We start from the raw sequence: 17,749 nt of genomic DNA, 5'->3' as shown, positions 1-17,749 counted from the left end.
TTCATCCCTAAATACACTCCACACCCCTCCCACCCTCCCTCTCATCTGAGCACCTCCTGGATGACGGGTCATCCCTGCACCTTGCCCACTGCCCTGGGTCAGAAGCAGTGTCGCAAGACACAGTACATCCACAGCAAGGCCGCTTCATTTAATCGGTAGACCCCCCTCTCCATCCCCCCATGCATAAAAGAAGACGAGGAGAAATCCCTTCAGGCTGCGTCAAAATTTACTCACACATACTATCCCACCCCCCCGCCCATTCCTCCTCATGCAATCACAACAACATCCATATACAACCATTCTCCACTCACCTCTGTCTTCTGTCCTCTCCCTTCCTTCCTCAACAGACATTCCCCTCTTCCCCAAAGCCCCCTTCACCCCATCCATCCACCTCATCTTAGGACGTCCCCTCATGTTCACTCCCTCCACATCTGCCTTCCATACCTCTTTTACTAGTCTTTCTTCACTCATTCTTTCCATGTGTCCAAACCATCCTAATATTCTTTCATCAACCCTATCTCCCAGCTACTTTTTCACCCCTGTTCTCCTCCTCACCTCCTCATTTCTCACTCTATCCAGCCTAGTAACCCCCACCATACTTCTCAGACACCTCATCTCAAACACATTCAAACTCCTTCTCTCTTCTTCTCTTATGTTCCATGTTTCTGCCCCATACAGTGCTGTTGGCACAATCACTCCTTCATACAGTCTCCTCTTCGCATCCATTCCTAAATGTCTATTCCTCATTACACTCTTTAATCCACCAAGGCATTTACTCGCTTCTCTCAATCTACATTCTACCTCCACCTTCACTCCACCTTTTCCTGCTACACTTGCACCCAAGTATCTAAAACTATCCACTTCCTCCAGTCGCTCTCCCTTAATGTTCACTTCCAGTCTACTGCCACTTTCACCCCTTGTACATCTCATCACCTTACTTTTACCCACATTTATCTTTAACTCTCTTCTATCACATACTCTCCCAAACTCTGCCACCAGATTCCTCAATCCCTCCTCCGATCCTGCCACAAGCGCAGTGTCGTCCGCAAACAACAGCTGGCTCACCTCCCACTTTTCTCCATTTTCTTTAACCATCTCCAATCCCTGACCCACTACCCTAGCATTCACCTCTCGCACCACCCCATCCATGTATAAGTTGAACAGCCAGGGCGACATAATGCATCCTTGACGAAGTCCCACCTTTACTTCAAACCACTCACTCTCTCCATTTCTAATCCTGACACAAGCTCTACTACTCTCATAAAAACTCTTGACAGCTCCCAAAAGCTTTCCTCCTATCCCATATATCTGCATAACCTCCCACAGTGCCTTTCTGTCTACCCTATCATAAGCCTTTTCCAGATCCATAAAAGCCCAAAAAACATCCTTCCCCTTTCCTATAGCTTTCTCACATATCTGTCTTACCACAAAGATCTGATCTACACAACCTCTACCTGTCCTAAATCCACACTGTTCCTCACCAATTACTCCTTCTGTTCCTCTCCTAATCCTCTCAATCAAGATCCTCCCATAAGCCTTCCCTACTACACTTAACAGGCTAATCCCTCTGAAACTACTACATTCACACTTGTCCCCTTTTCCCTTGTAAAGAGGAACTATACAGGCACTTCTCCAGTCCTCTGGTACTCTACCCTCTCTCCAGCAAACATTAAATAACCTCACCAACCAGTCCACCATCATTAAACCTCCCTTTTTCAGACATTCTGCATGGCATCCATCCAGACCAGGTGCCTTACCTGCTTTCATCATCTTAACAACTGCCTTCACCTCATCCTTCCTTATTTTTCCTCCATTCTCCTCACTCATCACTCTCATTTTCTTCGCATTTCCCACTGCAGCTATCTTTCCTTCCCTATCCTCCTTCACATTTAGCAACTCCCTAAAATATTCTGCCCATCTTCCCCTTACTGCCTTCTCTTCCATTATCATCTCTCCATCTGCACCTTTTACCTTTTCTTCCCTACTTGATTCGCCTCCTCTTCCTCTCTTAATTTCTTTCCAAAACATCTTTTTATTACTTTCAAAATTTTCTGTCATACTCCTACCCCATTTCACATCTGCTCTCCTCTTTGCCTCCTTTACCTTTTGCTTTACTTCTCTTTTCTTTTCTTTGTACCTTTCATATGACTCCCCCGTCCTCTTTTGTAACCAATCTGTGAATGCTTGCTTCTTCTCTTCTACAACCTTCTTTGTTTCCTCATCCCACCATTCACTACCCTTTCTTCTATTTCCCCCTGTCCTTCTTGTTCCACACACCATCCTTGCACACTTTAAGACTCCCTCCTTGAACCATCCCCATTCCTCCTCCACACCCATCTCTGCTCCATCCTTTACTCCCTCCCACTCCTTCAGCTTTTTTTCGTACTCCTTCTCCTTTTCCTTTTCATTCAAGGAGTTCACTCTAAGAACCTCCCTACCTTTTGTCCCTTTCCTCTTTCTCCATCTATCTTCCACTCTCAGCTTACCTTCCACCAAAAAATGATCTGATATTCCCCCACCCTCTCCCCTTAGCACATGTACATCCTTAACTCTTCCTATCATAATCCTATTTACCACTACATAATCCATTAGCGCTCTATCTACCACCCTTCCCTCCACTACCCTCTCCCATGTGTACTTATGCTTGACTTTCTTCCGAAACACTGTATTTGCAATCATCAACTCTCTTTCTAGACACATTTCCACCATCAACTCTCCACTACGATTCTTTCCTGGAACTCCACACTTCCCAACCACTCCATCGATTGGACCATTTCCCACCCTAGCATTAAGGTCTCCCAGTACTATTACATTGACATTTCTTCCTAAACCCTCTATGCACTCATTTAAATCTATCCAAAAGGCCTCCCTTTCTTCCACGCTCTTCTCACTGCCAGGCCCATATGCACTTACAAAGACCCACATCTCCTTTCCCAGTTTCACCTTCATCCACATTATCCTTGAGGAAACCTCCTTCCACTCCACTACCTGTTTACCTATCTCCTCACTTACTAGAATAGCCACCCCTTCCCTCCCTCGCCCTCTCTTCACTCCTGATAACCTCTCACTTACACTCCCAAACTTACACTCACCCTTCCCTTTCAACTTAGTTTCACTCAAAGCCAACACATCCATCTTTCTTCTCACAAACATACTACCTATCTCTTCCCTTTTACTCTCATCTGTACCACATCCACCCCTTATGCCTTCACTTTTGTTTTTAGGATATATGCCCCGTGGAGCTACAGGGAGAAGGATGCCTAGTCCCACTCCCCGTCCCTTTCTTCTCGCCTCTTACGATCCAAGTGGGATACTTGGTGGCAGTATTCTTTTCCCCCACCACAGGGAATTCCCCCATCACAGAAAGAGAATACTCAGAGAAATGGTACAGGACAGCAACAAGGGGTTGGGGGACAGCATAACAGAGGGACAGTCGTAGTATAAAAGTGTCATCATTTCTCTATGAACAGAGTTTTCTTCTATCATAGACAAAATGATGTGTGGCTCTGGTCCGTAGGGGCGCCCCATATAGACCCAAAAGTATCGACTGCATGCTACTTTGCCACAATAACAAGCAGCCAATACCCTATATATGACAATTGGAAATCAAGTCTATAGATTAAGTTGGAACTGTAGGCCTACATGAATTTGAGGCTAGGTATGATAAAAAATTAAAGAATAGGAGCCAGGATCCAATTAATGAGCATTACCTCCTTTCCTGTATACTTCAATTAGGTAAATACATCTACTTGCTCTGACACACAAGACAGAGGTGACGGCTTAGGTCACAATGAAGTGCCTCCTTACTTAAGTTCTTCAATGCACCAGCATACCAATGGTGATCAAAACTTGAGAATGCCTACTTGAAGCTGTCCTAAAAATTCTATCACAATGGTGTAAAGGAAATTATGTAACAAAACAAAGTTTCTATCCATGCAATGATTATTTTGTCAAATATAATGGAGGCTAATTGTGTACATTTGAAGCTTTGCAAATAAAATCAATAGTTAATACTGTGGAAAACACTTTGCTATTCTTCCATGAACCTTTAATAATATTCAGTGTGTCATGTCCAAATATAATAGCAAAACTGGAAATAAATATAACTTGGAAGTGGGTAGAAACAAATTCGCCAACTATGTAGTTAATGGAATAAACTTCCTACAGAGGCAGTGCAGTATAGTTCAGTTCGAAGCTTTAAGATTCATTTAGATAAGCACCTAAGCAAGATGCTGTAATGCCTGCCATTTATTTTATATTATTTGTTTATTTGTTATTATTTGTCTGCTTATTATTTGCCTGATTTTCATTTATTATTATTTATCTTTACTTTTTTATGAATGTCCCCTGTGGGGCTACAGGGAGAAGGATGCCTGGTCCCAATCCCCATCCCTTTTTTCTTGCCTCTTACGCTCCAAGTGGAAATACTTGGTGGCAGTATTCTTTTGCCCCCACCACAGGGTAGGTAGGCAATAAAGGAAATGAATATTCAGAGAAATTGTACAGGACAGTAACAAGGGGTTGGGGGGCAGCATAATGGAGGGACAGTCGTAGTATAAAAGTGTCATAATTTCTCTATGAACAGAGATTTCCTCCATCACAGACAAAATGATGTGTGGCTCTGGTCCATAGGGGTGCCCTATATAGACCCTAAAGTATCAACTACATGCTACTTTGCCACAATAACATGCAGCCAATACCCCAGATGAGGTAAAAGTAAGGTGATGAGATGTACAAGGGGTGAAAGTGGCAGCAGACTGGAAGTGAGCATTAAGGGAGAATGACTGGAGGAAGTGGATAGTTTTAGACACTTGGGTGTAAATGTGGCAGGAAAAGATGGCGTGGAAGTGGAGGTAGAATGTAGATTGAGAGAAGCGAGTAAATGCCTTGGTGGATTAAAAAGTGTAATGAGGAATAGACATTTGGGAATGGATGCCAACAGCACTGTATGGGGCAGAAACATGGAACATAAGAGAGGAAGAGAGAAGGAGTTTGAATGTATTTACCTAGTTGTATTTTACGGGAAGGGGAGCTATGCTTGTGGTGTCCCGTCTTCATATCTCATTTTATCTAAACTATTTTTAAATTCATGTATTGTTTTTGCACACACCACTTTCTCATCTAACTTATCCCAATTGTCTATTACTCTGTGAGGAAAGCTGTTCTTTTTCAGATCTCTTCTATAGTTGTCTTTCTTGATTTTCTTTCCGTGTTCTCTTGTATTTCTATCATCCCATTTTATTAGATCCTCTCTATCAATAATTTCTATGCCTTTCATGATTCTGTAAACAGTTATCAAATCTCCTCTCTCTCTTCTTTGCTCTAGTGTCTGTAGTTCAAGTTTTGCTAGTCTCTCTTTATATGATAGTTTTGAGAGTGTTGGTGCCAATTTTGTAATTGCTCTTTGTATTCTTTCAAGTTTTGTTATACATTTTTTTTTGTACTTGGTGATCACATCGTCACTGCATATTCCAATCTTGGTCTTATCAGGGTGATTAGTATTTTCTTCACCATTTCTTCATCCAGGTATGTAAATGCCACTTTGATTGTTCCTATTAAATTATAAGTTTCTCCAAAAATCTTATTTATATGTTTCTCAGGTGACATATTATTCATAATAATGACTCCCAGGTCCTTCTTATTTTCTTCTTTTTTTATTCCTTCTTCTCCCAATTTATATGATCCCACTATTCTTTTTTGGCTTCTTCCAAATTCCATTATACTAGACTTTTTTAGTATTGAACTCCATCTCCCACTTCCTACTCCATTCCCATACTTTGTTGAGATCACTCTGTAGTGACTCACAATCTTCTTCCGTGTTTACTTTTTTAATTGTTTTGCATCATCTGCAAAGAAGCTCATATAACTTTAAATTTCTTCATCCATATCATTAATATATATAGCAAACATTATTGGGGCCAGAACTGTTCCTTGTGGAACACCACTTATTACTTCATCCCAATTTGAGTGTTTGTCTCTTATCACTACTCTCATTTTTCTTTCTTGCAAAAAGTCTTCCATCCATTTAAGCAGTTTGCCCTGTATTCCTCCTTCAGTTTCTAATTTCTTAAGCAACTTCTTATGTGGTACTTTGTCAAAAGCTTTTTTAGGTCTAGAAATGCACAATCAGCCCATCCATCTCTTTCTTGTATTATATCTATTAGCCTTGAATAGAAACATATTAAATAGGTGACGCATGATCGTCCTTGTCTGAATCCAAATTGCCTTGGATGTAGCACGTTGTTTTTTTCCAAATACTTTACCCATCCACTTTTGATAATTCTTTCACAGATTTTTGCTATTGTACTTGTTAGAGAGACTGGTCTATAGTTGGTAGGGTCTTCTTTATTTCCCCCTTTATATATAGGTACTATATTTGCTTTTTTCCAATCTTTTGGAGCTTTTTCTTCTTTCAAGGAACTGTTTATTATGCTATGTATTTTCTCTGCCAGTTCATTCCTGCATTCTTTCAAAATTCAGTTTGCTATTTCATCTGGTCCATGCGATTTTCTGACATCAAGATTACTCAAGTGTTTCATTATTTCATTCTTTGTTACTTCTATTTCTTTCATAGGGGGGGACTTTCTCTTCCCATTCAATCTCTCCAGGTTGTATGTTCTCCCTTGTAAACACCGATTTAAAATGCTTGTTCATAATTTCTGCCATTTCTATTTCCTCTGTGTATTCAACTCCTCCTTGTCTTAATTTCTCTAAATCTTGTTGTTTTTTTTTAGTTTGTTGTTTACAAATCTGTAAAATAGTTTTGGTTGATCTTTACATTTTTCAATGACATCTTTTTCATATTTTCTCTTTTTCTCTCTGCACACTTGTACATATTCATTTCTATAACAAGTATATATTTTCCATTTTCAGGTCTTTTGTCTTTCTTCAATTTTGGTCCTGGCTTTATCTCTTTTGTTTTTTTAACTCCCTATAACTTTTGTTGTACCAGCACTTTACATATTCTTTTTCTTTTTTTTGTCTTGGGACATATTTTTCCACTTTTTTTTTTTTTTTTTTTTTTTTCTTTAATAAATTTTTGTCAAAATATTCCATTTCTCTTCTACTGTTGTTTCTTCTTTGTATATTCTTTCCCAGTTTTCTTTTTGAAAGAATTCTCTTATTTTATCAAAATTTGTTTTTTCATACATCATTCTTCCTTTTCTATATTGTTAATTTCTTTTCATGTATTTTTCCTCGTTTAGTTCCAGTTCAATCAATATGTGGTCACTTTTACTTATTGGTGTCTTATATTCAATCTTTTCCACTATTTTAGGTTCAGATGTGATTATTAGGTCTAGTCTCGATGGTTCTTCTTCATTTCTATACCTAGTGTTCTCTTGTATCCATTGTGTCATTGTATGGTCAATAATCATCTCGAGTAGAACATTTCCCCATGAGTCGTCTCCACCCTTTACTGTCATCTCTTCCCAGCAGACTTCTTTGCAATTAAAGTCGCCCATCATAACTATTCTTCCTCCATCTTCCATTATCTTATTTAATGTTATCCTTGTGTCTTCTAACATACTTTTATGTTCACTCTCTTCCCACGAGGCTGTTTTTGGAGGCACATAATTTATCACAAACTTTCTGCTCTTCTTATCTCTGTCTTCCACTTCGATCATAATCATCTCTACTGCATTCTTTCCATATGTGACACTCCTCACATTTATACCTTTCTTAGTCAGGAACATAACTCCACCCCCTTGTTTTGTCTCTCTGTTTCTAATCCAATAATTATATGCATCATGTCCTACACTGTTGGGTAGTAGTGGACCTTTTAATTTTGTCTCTACAATTCCCATTATGTCCAGTTGTTTTTCCTTCAGATAATCATTCAGTTCATTCAATCCTGTTATTAATCCATCTATATTTGTGTAAGACACTCCTAATTTTCTGCTACTTCCATTGTATTTTCTGTTTCCCTTTTGTTTTTCTCTGGTATGGTAAATCTCCTCACTTTCATATTCACTACTCTCCAACAGAATTTCTCTTTTTCTGTCTCTGTTCTGTTCTCGTTTTTTTCCTTAGCTTCTTGTCTTTTCATTTTTTCCTCCTTTCCTCTCCATTCATTTCTCTTTTTATCCATACCTTTTTATATTGTCCACTGTTTGCTAGTTTCCCTGTTTTTGCTAAGATATACTCTGCTGTCATTTGTGACCTGAATTTAATCTTAATTGGTCCGGTCTTATCTGTACTATATTTTCCGAGTCTATACATCTCTTCAATTTGTTTCATGATTTCAGGTTCTTCTTCCTGAACTAATTCTAGTAAACTGCTTACTTTTTCTTTTTCCTCTTTGATTCTTGTGGTTCTTTTAAGATCATACTTCTCTTCCATTGCTAATATAATTATACATTTCTTTTTATCTGCTAATCTCTTACTATATGCTCCTTCTGTCTCAACACTTTAAGAACCGAGTCTTCAGTTTGTTCTTTCATTTGCTGTTCAATTATGTCAGTAAATGCAACTTTACTGTTTGAGATGAGGTGTCTGAGAAGTATGAAGGGGGTTACTAGGCTAGATAGAGGTGAGGAGGAGAACAGGGGTGGTAAGGGAGTTGGGAGGGTGGATGAAAGAGTATTAGGATGGTTTGGACACATGGAAAGAATGAGTGAAGAGACTAGTAAAAGAGGTATGGAAGGCAGATGTGGAGGGAGTGAACATAAAGTACAACGGCGAGCCACAAAACTGATTCCAAATATCAAAAATAAATCATACGAAAATCGACTAAAACACATGAATCTGTTTTCCCTAAAAAAGCGTAGACTCAGAGGTGACTTGATACAGGTCTTTAAGATTTTAAAGGGAATTGACAACATCAAAAGTGACAAAATTTTCACATTGAATGAGAATCAGACAAGAAACAATGGTCTCAAACTATCCGGAAATAGATTCAATTTACAAGTAGGTAGAAACAACTTTGCCAACCGTGTAGTAAATGAATGGAATAAACTTCCTGCACAGGTAGTGCAATGTAGTTCAGTTCGAAGCTTCAAGAATCAGTTAGATAAATACCTAAGTAAGATGCTGTAATGATTATAATTTATCTTATATTATTTGTTTTTGTTTTGTTATCATTTGTCTGTCTGATTTTCATTTATAATTAGTTATATGTCAATTTATTATTATTTATTATTTTCCTGTTCATTTATCATTTAACTATACCTATGCATTTATTTATGTATTTATTTATTATTTACATTATTATAGTTTTTATTTATTGTTTTATCATTAATATGATTTTTTTTTCGCATCCGACCTAGATATGGATCAAAAGGTCTCCTGTCGGCATGCTCCGCCTTTGTAATCCTTTGTAATAAGGGGACGTCTTAGGATGAGATGGATGGATGGGGTGAAGGGGGCTTTGGGGAAGAGGGGAATGTCTGTCAAGAAAGGATGGGAGAGGACAGAAGACAGGGGTGAATGGAGAATGGTTGTATATGGATGATGTTGTGATGTATGAGGTGGAATGGGTGGGGGGATGGGAGGTGAGGTAGTATGTGTTAGCAAATTTTGACGCAGCCTGAAGGGATTTCTCCTCGTCTTCTTTTATGCATGAGGGGATGGAGAGGGGGGTCACCGATTTAATGAAGTGGCCTTGCTGTGGATGTGCTGTGCCTTGCGATACTGCCTCTGACCCAGGGCAGTGGACAAGGTGGAGGGATGACCCATCATCCAGGAGGTGCTAAGATAGGAGGGAGGGTGGAGGGGTGTGGAGTGTATTTAGGGATGGAATGGGTGGGAATGATTTTATGCCTTTTTCTTTTTGGCTACCTGCCTTGTAAGGGGAAAAAAGCCTTGGTATATGTATGTATGTATTACATATCTGTCAATTTATTATTACTTACAATTTACCTGTTTGTTTATTATTTAACTTTACCTATGCATTTATTCATTTATTTTATTTATTATTTATATTATCATAATTTTCATTTATTTATTTATTCATTTGTGAGAATAAACACCTTGTGAGATCGAAACCTTTATTGGTACTACGTTTCGCTTGTTACAGCTTTTTCAAGTAAGAAAAAGCTGTAAAAAGCGAAACGTAGTACCAATAAAGGTTTCGATCTCACAAGGTGTTTATTCTCACAGTCTTGTCGGCTTTTGCCATTGTGATTCATTTATTTATTTATTCATTTATTTACCATTATTATGATTTTTTACACATCTGACCAGTTATGGACCAAAAGGTCTCCTGTTGGCATCCTCCTCCTTTGTAATCCTTTGTAACAGCACATTTACCCCAGCACTGGATTTATGTGAAACAAGGGAGCCCCTGATGATGAAAATAAAAATGATCAAGAAATCCATTGCCACAAATCTCTTTCAGGAGACCCACAAACCTTAGATAAAGAGCAGCAGCCACCAGATTGAACCATAAATCACTCAAGGATTCAATATTGTACTGATTGCTAGATGGTTAGAGTGGGGATGTTTAAGATGAGGTGTTCTGTGTTTTGTGTGATGGTTTGCATCTAATGCAGTTTGTTTCTGTGGACATTCCTATTCTAAGTTGGTATTGCATATTGCTTTAGTGCTGGACAGTGACCTGAATATAATCATGAAAGTGAGGTTCCTGCTTATCTTAGGAGGGATTTCTCTGTCGGCTCTGGAGGAGTTTCATGGAATAGGGAGTTCAGCAGTCTATCTTGAAGTGTTTCTTTTGTAATAAAAGTATGAATGTATCTACCTAATTATATTATACAAAAAAAAGGAGTGACTAATTGGGTCCCATTTCCTACTCTCTAAATTACCTAAATTACCATACCTATCCTCAAGTTTATGTTTGGTTCCAACTTGGTTTTTATCCTTAATTTCCAATTATCATACTTAGATCTGAATTCATCTAATGTTCCAAATTGGGCTATATCACCTAAACTATTCCAAATATCTATGCATCTATATGGAAAACTGTATTTCTTCACATCACTTAGTTATGTAGTCTTATGTAGTCCTGATGACCCCTTAAAGCCCTCCTATCCAGAAAGAAGAGATCTCATCTGTCAATATAGTTTATCCCCATTAGTGACTTGAATATTGTAATCATATCACCTTTTTCTCTTTGATTTTTTAGAATTGGCAGACCTAGTGGTTTTAGTCTTTCCTTGTATGGTTATCTGCCAGGCTGGAAGCCAGTTTAGTTGCTGCCTTTTTTATTTTCTTGATCTTACTTATATCCTTCATTCAATGTGAAGACCATTCCACAGATAAATATTCCAGTCTTGGACAGATCAGGCTTTCTATGAGTTTTTTCATCATCTCTTCATCTATAGTGAAAATCAACTTTAATCAACTGCAAGAGTGTGTACATTTCTTCCTCAATCCTGCTGATATGACTTATCAGGTGACAGGTTGTCTTTTATCAACACTCCCAAATCTTTCTCCTCTTTTGATTTAGTAATGGATTCATTTCCCAAGAAATAATTTAAAGGTGGTCTTTTCCAGCTATTGCCCATTTCCAGTACTTTCCATTTTTTTTTTTTTTTTTTTGTATTGAAATGAATTTTCCATTCTAAAATAGTGTCTAGATCTTTTTTGCAATAGCCTATAGTCCTCCCCCTTTTTCACTGTTCTCATGATTTTTTGTTATCTGCAAACATGGCATAGCTTGTTGTAACTTCCATCATGTCACTGACATAGATAAGACACATTCTTAGTACTAACCCTGAACCTTGTGGAACTCCACTGGTCACTGCTCTCTATCCTGACATTTTATCCCTTACAACTGTCTATCTTTATGTACTTTCCTTTCAAAATATCTTTCATCCATTTGAGTAGTTATGCATGAGGGAGGTTGTTATTGATATTTGAATTGTATGCTGCTGCTGTTTCTACCAGTTGGTTGTGCTTATGTGATGTAGTGAGACGGGTAAGTAGGGTTGAGGGCTCTTGCATAGAACTGTGTACCTAACCTCTGTGTGTTCTATGTAGAGGATTTTGTTTTCTGCATGTAGATATTTTACATGATGAAATGGGTGGGAGTGTTTTTATGCCTTTCCCTTTTTGGCTACCTCCCTTGGAAGGGGGAAAAAGCCTTGGTATATGTATGTATGTATGTAGATATTTTACTGGGATGGTTTTGTTGTATCCTGTTAGTATTCTCAGTTTTCTGTTTTGTGTGGTTCATATGGTATTTATCATAAATCAGAGCACATGGAATATTTTAATTGAGGATTAAGTGAGAAAAAAATAATTCTGAGAATGAATTTGTAATGCATCATATGGAAAAGAAATACAGATTGTTAGTAGAAACTAATATCTTACAGAACTTGCTCTGCTGTAATTTCACAAAAGAACTTGAACTGTCATCTTGGCCAAATTCTGATTTGTTTCACTTTAATCAGTACAGTGTTAGCTTTTCAACCAACACCTCTGGTTTGTCTACCTGCAACTTTCATGTCAACCAGCATAATCCCTTTTGGTTCTCTTGTGAATCCTAAGCCACTTTAGCTTTCCAACCATGGATCATGACAATCTGTCAACATACCCTCATCACCTGTCCACGAACTGGATACATCTGGCTGTCTAAAGCGAGTTCTCTGGCACCAAGTCCTGAACAGTTGACAAGGATGTCAGCACTCTTGGCCTCCTCCTCCAGGCATGTGACCTTCCGATGCTCTATGATGCCACCATTAGACTTGAACTCTTCAAGCAGCTTTGGCATGAACCTTAAGGGCTCTGCCACCAGGGAGGTGTATTCATAAGCTGATCTGGTGAGGACAATTGTAAAACTTTGCATGGGCAGGTGTTCAAATAATAGTTGATTGTGCACTTTTGTGAATGAAAAGTGTTATTGTAGTGAAAATGTGTATAAAATTGGCAATTGCTGACAAGTCTATCAAGATAAACACCATGTGAGGATAGAGCCTTTATTAGTCTATACATTTCAATTGTTAGTTTTTTCAAGTATATAGTCATAATACACATGGCTGAGAGGATGGGGGGGGGAGGTCACTGGAACCTAGGAAAGGTTAAGGAGAAGATGAACCACTTGTCTGGGTGCAGGACATTAGTTCACTCTCATTGAACAAAAAGAAGAAAATAAGATGGGAGGGCACAAAGGATGGACAAAGACCATGAGAAGAAAAAGGCGTGGAGGCAACTAGGTATAGTTGTCTAAAAAAAAAAATTGGCAATTGGAACCAAAGGAATCAGGTGGGATGAAATATTGAACATGCCTATATTTTGTTCAATTGTGTTGAATCTTTGGATGATGGCTGCTTCCAAACATGTGACTTGACTGCGCTATGTGGACAATATATTGTTCATCACACCCAGGTGATTCCATCTTCATCACTTTCAAACCGCATTGAATAAAATAGAGCCCACTATTCAGTTTTCCTTAGAAGATAATGATTCCCTTCCTTTCTTAGACACACACACCACAAAATATGGTAACCAGTTAAAATTTAGAGAGTTTTGGGATGAATGTAATTGTAGTAATGTTGGGAGATATCAATGCTAGAGTAGGGGATGAACCAGTAGATGGAGTAGTAGGGAACTTTGAAGTGCCAGGTAGAAATTATAGCAGAGAGATGTTGGAGACATGATTAGAAAAATATATTATGATAGCAAGCACAGTGTTTAAGAAGAAAGACATGCATAAGTATACATGGAAAAAGTTGGTGGATGGAAAGGTGGTTGATAAGCCAGTTATGAACTATGTAGTGGTATCCAATGGAAGGGAAAAGAGTTCTGAATGCCTATGTTCTTAGGGGGGAGAATGGAAGAGTGTCAGATAATTTTTTGGAGGAAAGGAAGTTGAGAGTGGAGGAAGAGGAAAAGGGTGGCAAGTAAAGAGGTGCTTACAGAAAACAATTTGAATGATACGGAAAAGGAGAAGAAATACTAGAAGCTGAGAGAGGTGTGGGAAGTGGTGAAGGGTAGAGTACATGTGATGGTAGTAGAAGAGAAATGGATCTGTTTCTAGGAGGAAGTGACAAGGTGTGCAAAGATGGTATGTGGAATGAAAAGGATAGGAGGAAATGAGAGGAAGGGTAGTGAGAGGTGGGATGATGAGGTGAAGATGATAGTAGAAGAGAAGATGCAAGCATATGTGGGTTGGTTGTAAAGTAAGAATTGGGAAACATATGAGAGGTATAGAAAGATGAGAGGAGAATCAAAACATAAGCTAAATGAGGGAAAAAGGAGGGCAGATATTAAATGGGATAAGAGTATTGGAAGGAAGTTAAGAGGGTGAGTCAGGCAGAGAGGAAGAGATAAAAGGTACAGACATTGACAAATCCTACTCAATGGAAGACAGAAAAAATATCTTTTCACTAACGTTCATTCAACCACACCACTCTACACCAAAACAACCCTACAATAGAATCAAATCCTGATCCATCACCCCAGTTTCACTACCAGGCCCTAAAAGCACTAATCCCATCAATAGCCCCACAACTACCTCCACACAATCACAAAACTCAATAATATGCAAAACCCTAATAGTACTGAGAACATTAGTAATAAATTTCTGCAGCATTACTAACAAACGAGCCACCCTTCATCACACCATTTTGACTTGTGACCCGGTCATTATCATAGGGACAGAGACATGGCTCAAACCAGACATTAAAGACAGTGAAGTTTTTCCCAATGACAATCCCTATTCAATGACTTTACACAGGAAGGACAGACAAGACGGTGACCACGGTGGAGTTCTTATAGCAACAAAGCCAGGACTTATAGCTATACCAGCAAACGAACTTGACTCGAACTTGGAACTAGTTTGGACAAAAGTACAGGTACAGGGCTGCAGGACTTTATATGTATGATAATTTTACCAGTCCCCCTCCTTGAATATTGACTACCTGCAGACCCTATACGACTCATTAAACAAAATTGATCCCTCTAAAAACACCTGGTTAGTTGGTGACTTCAATCTCCCTAACACTGACTGGACATCATACACTACCAGTGACAACCCCACCCATGAAGGCAACATTGTATCACCACAAACTGACAAGAGACTTCTACATGAAGTTTTAGACATCATAAACATACACTCATTATAATACTTGTTAAATGATGGCTGTGAAAAGTGTGCTGGTGGAGTGGCCTTCCTTGAACCCATGTTGGTAGGCAGCTTTCTTTCTGTGGTCTGTCTTTCCACCAGTCTGGATGTGGACAGTAATGAGACTGGTCTGTAGGTGGCCAAACTTTCTATTTGTTTGTTTAGTTTTAAGGTGGGAATTATATGAATTCTTTTTTCCAAATTATTTGAATTTAGTTGTGGAACCAGAAATGGTTGAAGGTGTCAGCCAAGGCTAAGTTAATTTCAGGAAAGTTGAAGGAAGAAAAGGTAGTTTGAAATAGAAGGGGAGATGGAGAGTTTTCACAGATACGAGGTAAAAACATTTTTCCAAAAGGTTTACTAGTTAGCCCAGACACTGTCAGCTCAATGTATAGCTCAAATATATGCTGGCCTCGACCGCTTTAATCCTTTTTATTTTTTGCATAATTTGTCTTAAGATAACATAAAATGAAGGGAGAGCATGAAAAAAGTACTCACAGTTAAATATATTGTATCTGCATCTGTAACCACTGTCAGTATGAGATCCAGGGGATGTATAGGCCTATAGTAAGCGAATTGACAGGGTAAAGTTGTAAATTTTGTGTATTCTTTCCCTCTCATTCACATTTTCTAAGCATATTATGAAGGATAGAGGCCATACACATAATCATTATGCATGTATACACCATCTTACTGGATAAATATTCCTCGTGATTGTCATGTAACAAAAAAAAAAAAAGAGAGAGAGAGAGAGAAACAGTGTTAAAATCTCCAAAATTTTACCCAAAATATGAAAACAATGTGTTGCCAGTTCTCCCACAAACACTCTGCAGTGTCACAAGGTTATGAAAGGGAGTGTGTGTGGCTCTAAGTCAAACCATGATGGCAAAAATATGTAGTCTGCAGTGTGATATTTATAACATCAAAATTTTATATAACTGTGTTCCCAAAGGCTCCAACCACTGCATACAATTGTCATGTCTTGTGATGATGTATGGAGACCACACAACTCACCCAAGCCAATTTGTTAGGAAGCAGCTGCTATGGCAACAATTGCAGCATTAGATTAATGATGTTGATGCCCAAACTAGTCAAATGTTGCAGCATTAAATTAATGACATTGATGCTGTAAATGTTAAAGACCTTCTGGCAAGTTACTTACACGTAGTCATCACCAAAACGCTTCCTAATGGTGGGCTGATCAAGGTGACGATATGCAAAAGGAATATGACGCCAAGGCTCAGGTTGCAGCTCCTGATTACTTATGGTAACACCTGGAATCAGCATCACAGATGTGTTGGCACCACTCTTCATCCAACCATGGAAAAGGTCCCATGTGCTACTAGACCATTTGCTGTTATAAAGAAATACAAAAATATAACAGCTTGTACATGATACAGCTATATCTAAATGAATACCTTTTTTATATAAGACATCATAGACAAGTTAAGGCATAGGGAAGGTATCTCCAAGTTAATAGTGCATGATCAAGTTTTTGAGGAAACATTAGCTCAAGCTGAAATAATAAATTAATGTTTTCATTCTTTTTTTTTTTACTAAGGAGTATGATTTTGTAGAGAAATATGTGTGCAATGATAGTGGGTTAGAAGATATACATATTTGAATGAATGGAATGTTCAAACTCCTGGAATCATTGGATGTGAGAAAAATCTCAAGACCTGATGCAGTGGTGGTATCAAAGGATTTTAACAACAGGTTCTCTCACTGTGTTAGTAGCATGCAGATATCACTTAGGCTGTATTATAGTCTGTATAAGCCAATATTTAATAACCAGTTTGGTGAGCTAATGAACTTTCAAGAACAGGTTCATATAAACTGGTTAGAACTGGCTGAATCCCACCACTGGTCTAATGGGATCACAAGCATAATATTTTAAAGAATCCAAGGATAAACAAATCCATTGCCCCACATCTCTTGTATGGGAGACCTATGACTCCTAGGGTAAATGGCAACATCCACCAGATTGATCTGTAAGTCAATAAAGGAATGAATGTGTTGTTGTCTGAGTATGGCTATGGTGGGGCAGTTTCAGATGGGGCATTTGATGTCTTCTGTATAATGGTTGTATTTAGAGCAGTTTGTTTCTGTGGCCAGGTCTATTCTATGTTGGTATTATTTTAAGGCTGGATAATGACTTGAACATAGTCATGCAAGTGTGGTTCTTGCTTTTCTTGGGAGGGATTTTTCTGTTGAGTTGATATTTGGTGGAATATGGTGTCTGGCATTTGGTCTTGAAGTGTTTGTTTTATGACCTGAGTGTGAATGTATTTTTTGTAAGGATATGCTGTGTGATGCTACTGATAGGTTGTTGTAGATGTTTGTGTAATATACTGCTGATGTAGTTTTCTTGTTTAATTAAGTTGGTTGTCCTGTGTGGTGTAATGAGATGGGTGGATAGCAGAAGTAGTGAAATTTTCCAAAAGAGAGCAAAGGGTGTGTGAGGGTGTGTGCGCATCAATGCATATATGGAATGAGAAGGTGCAAGTGTAACCTTGATAGGGTTAGAATTAGTAGAGTTAGTGGTTTTAGGTATGGTAGATTGTAGAGTGAAAGAAGTAAGTGCGTCATGGGATTGAAGAGTGAAACAGAAGCGACTGAAGAATCAGGAAACCGCAGAAATTAGGTTAGTAAACTACAAGTCTTACTGATAGATATACTCATAAGGCGTGTTGAGATTTTATGCAAATTTATGACTGTCTTGTTTAC

General features: G+C 38.4%; 1 protein-coding gene across 7 annotated transcripts in view; it reads right to left on the bottom strand.

Annotated features, from left to right (window-relative positions):
* Daao2 (D-amino acid oxidase 2) overlaps window positions 1-17,749 on the bottom strand; it is a 168,324-nt gene that overhangs the window by 71,185 nt on the left and 79,390 nt on the right. For 6 of the 7 annotated variants that reach the window (XM_076205048.1, XM_076205051.1, XM_076205050.1 and 3 more), the window contains 2 exons: window positions 16,185-16,376; window positions 12,494-12,716 (listed from right to left, as the gene is read on the bottom strand). In XM_076205048.1, the coding sequence (XP_076061163.1) occupies window positions 12,494-12,716; window positions 16,185-16,376 (415 nt within the window). Of the gene's footprint in view, window positions 1-12,493; window positions 12,717-15,520; window positions 15,585-16,184; window positions 16,377-17,749 lie in introns of all 7 variants that reach the window. The other variant, XM_076205052.1, reaches the window with a different exon arrangement.

This window comes from Oratosquilla oratoria, chromosome 21, assembly GCF_046742065.1.
Source record: "Oratosquilla oratoria isolate Oo_2021 chromosome 21, ASM4674206v1, whole genome shotgun sequence".
NCBI classification, from domain to species: Eukaryota; Metazoa; Arthropoda; class Malacostraca; order Stomatopoda; family Squillidae; genus Oratosquilla; species Oratosquilla oratoria.
Note: the sequence above shows the minus strand (reverse complement) of the source record. Positions and strands in the feature narration are given on the sequence as shown.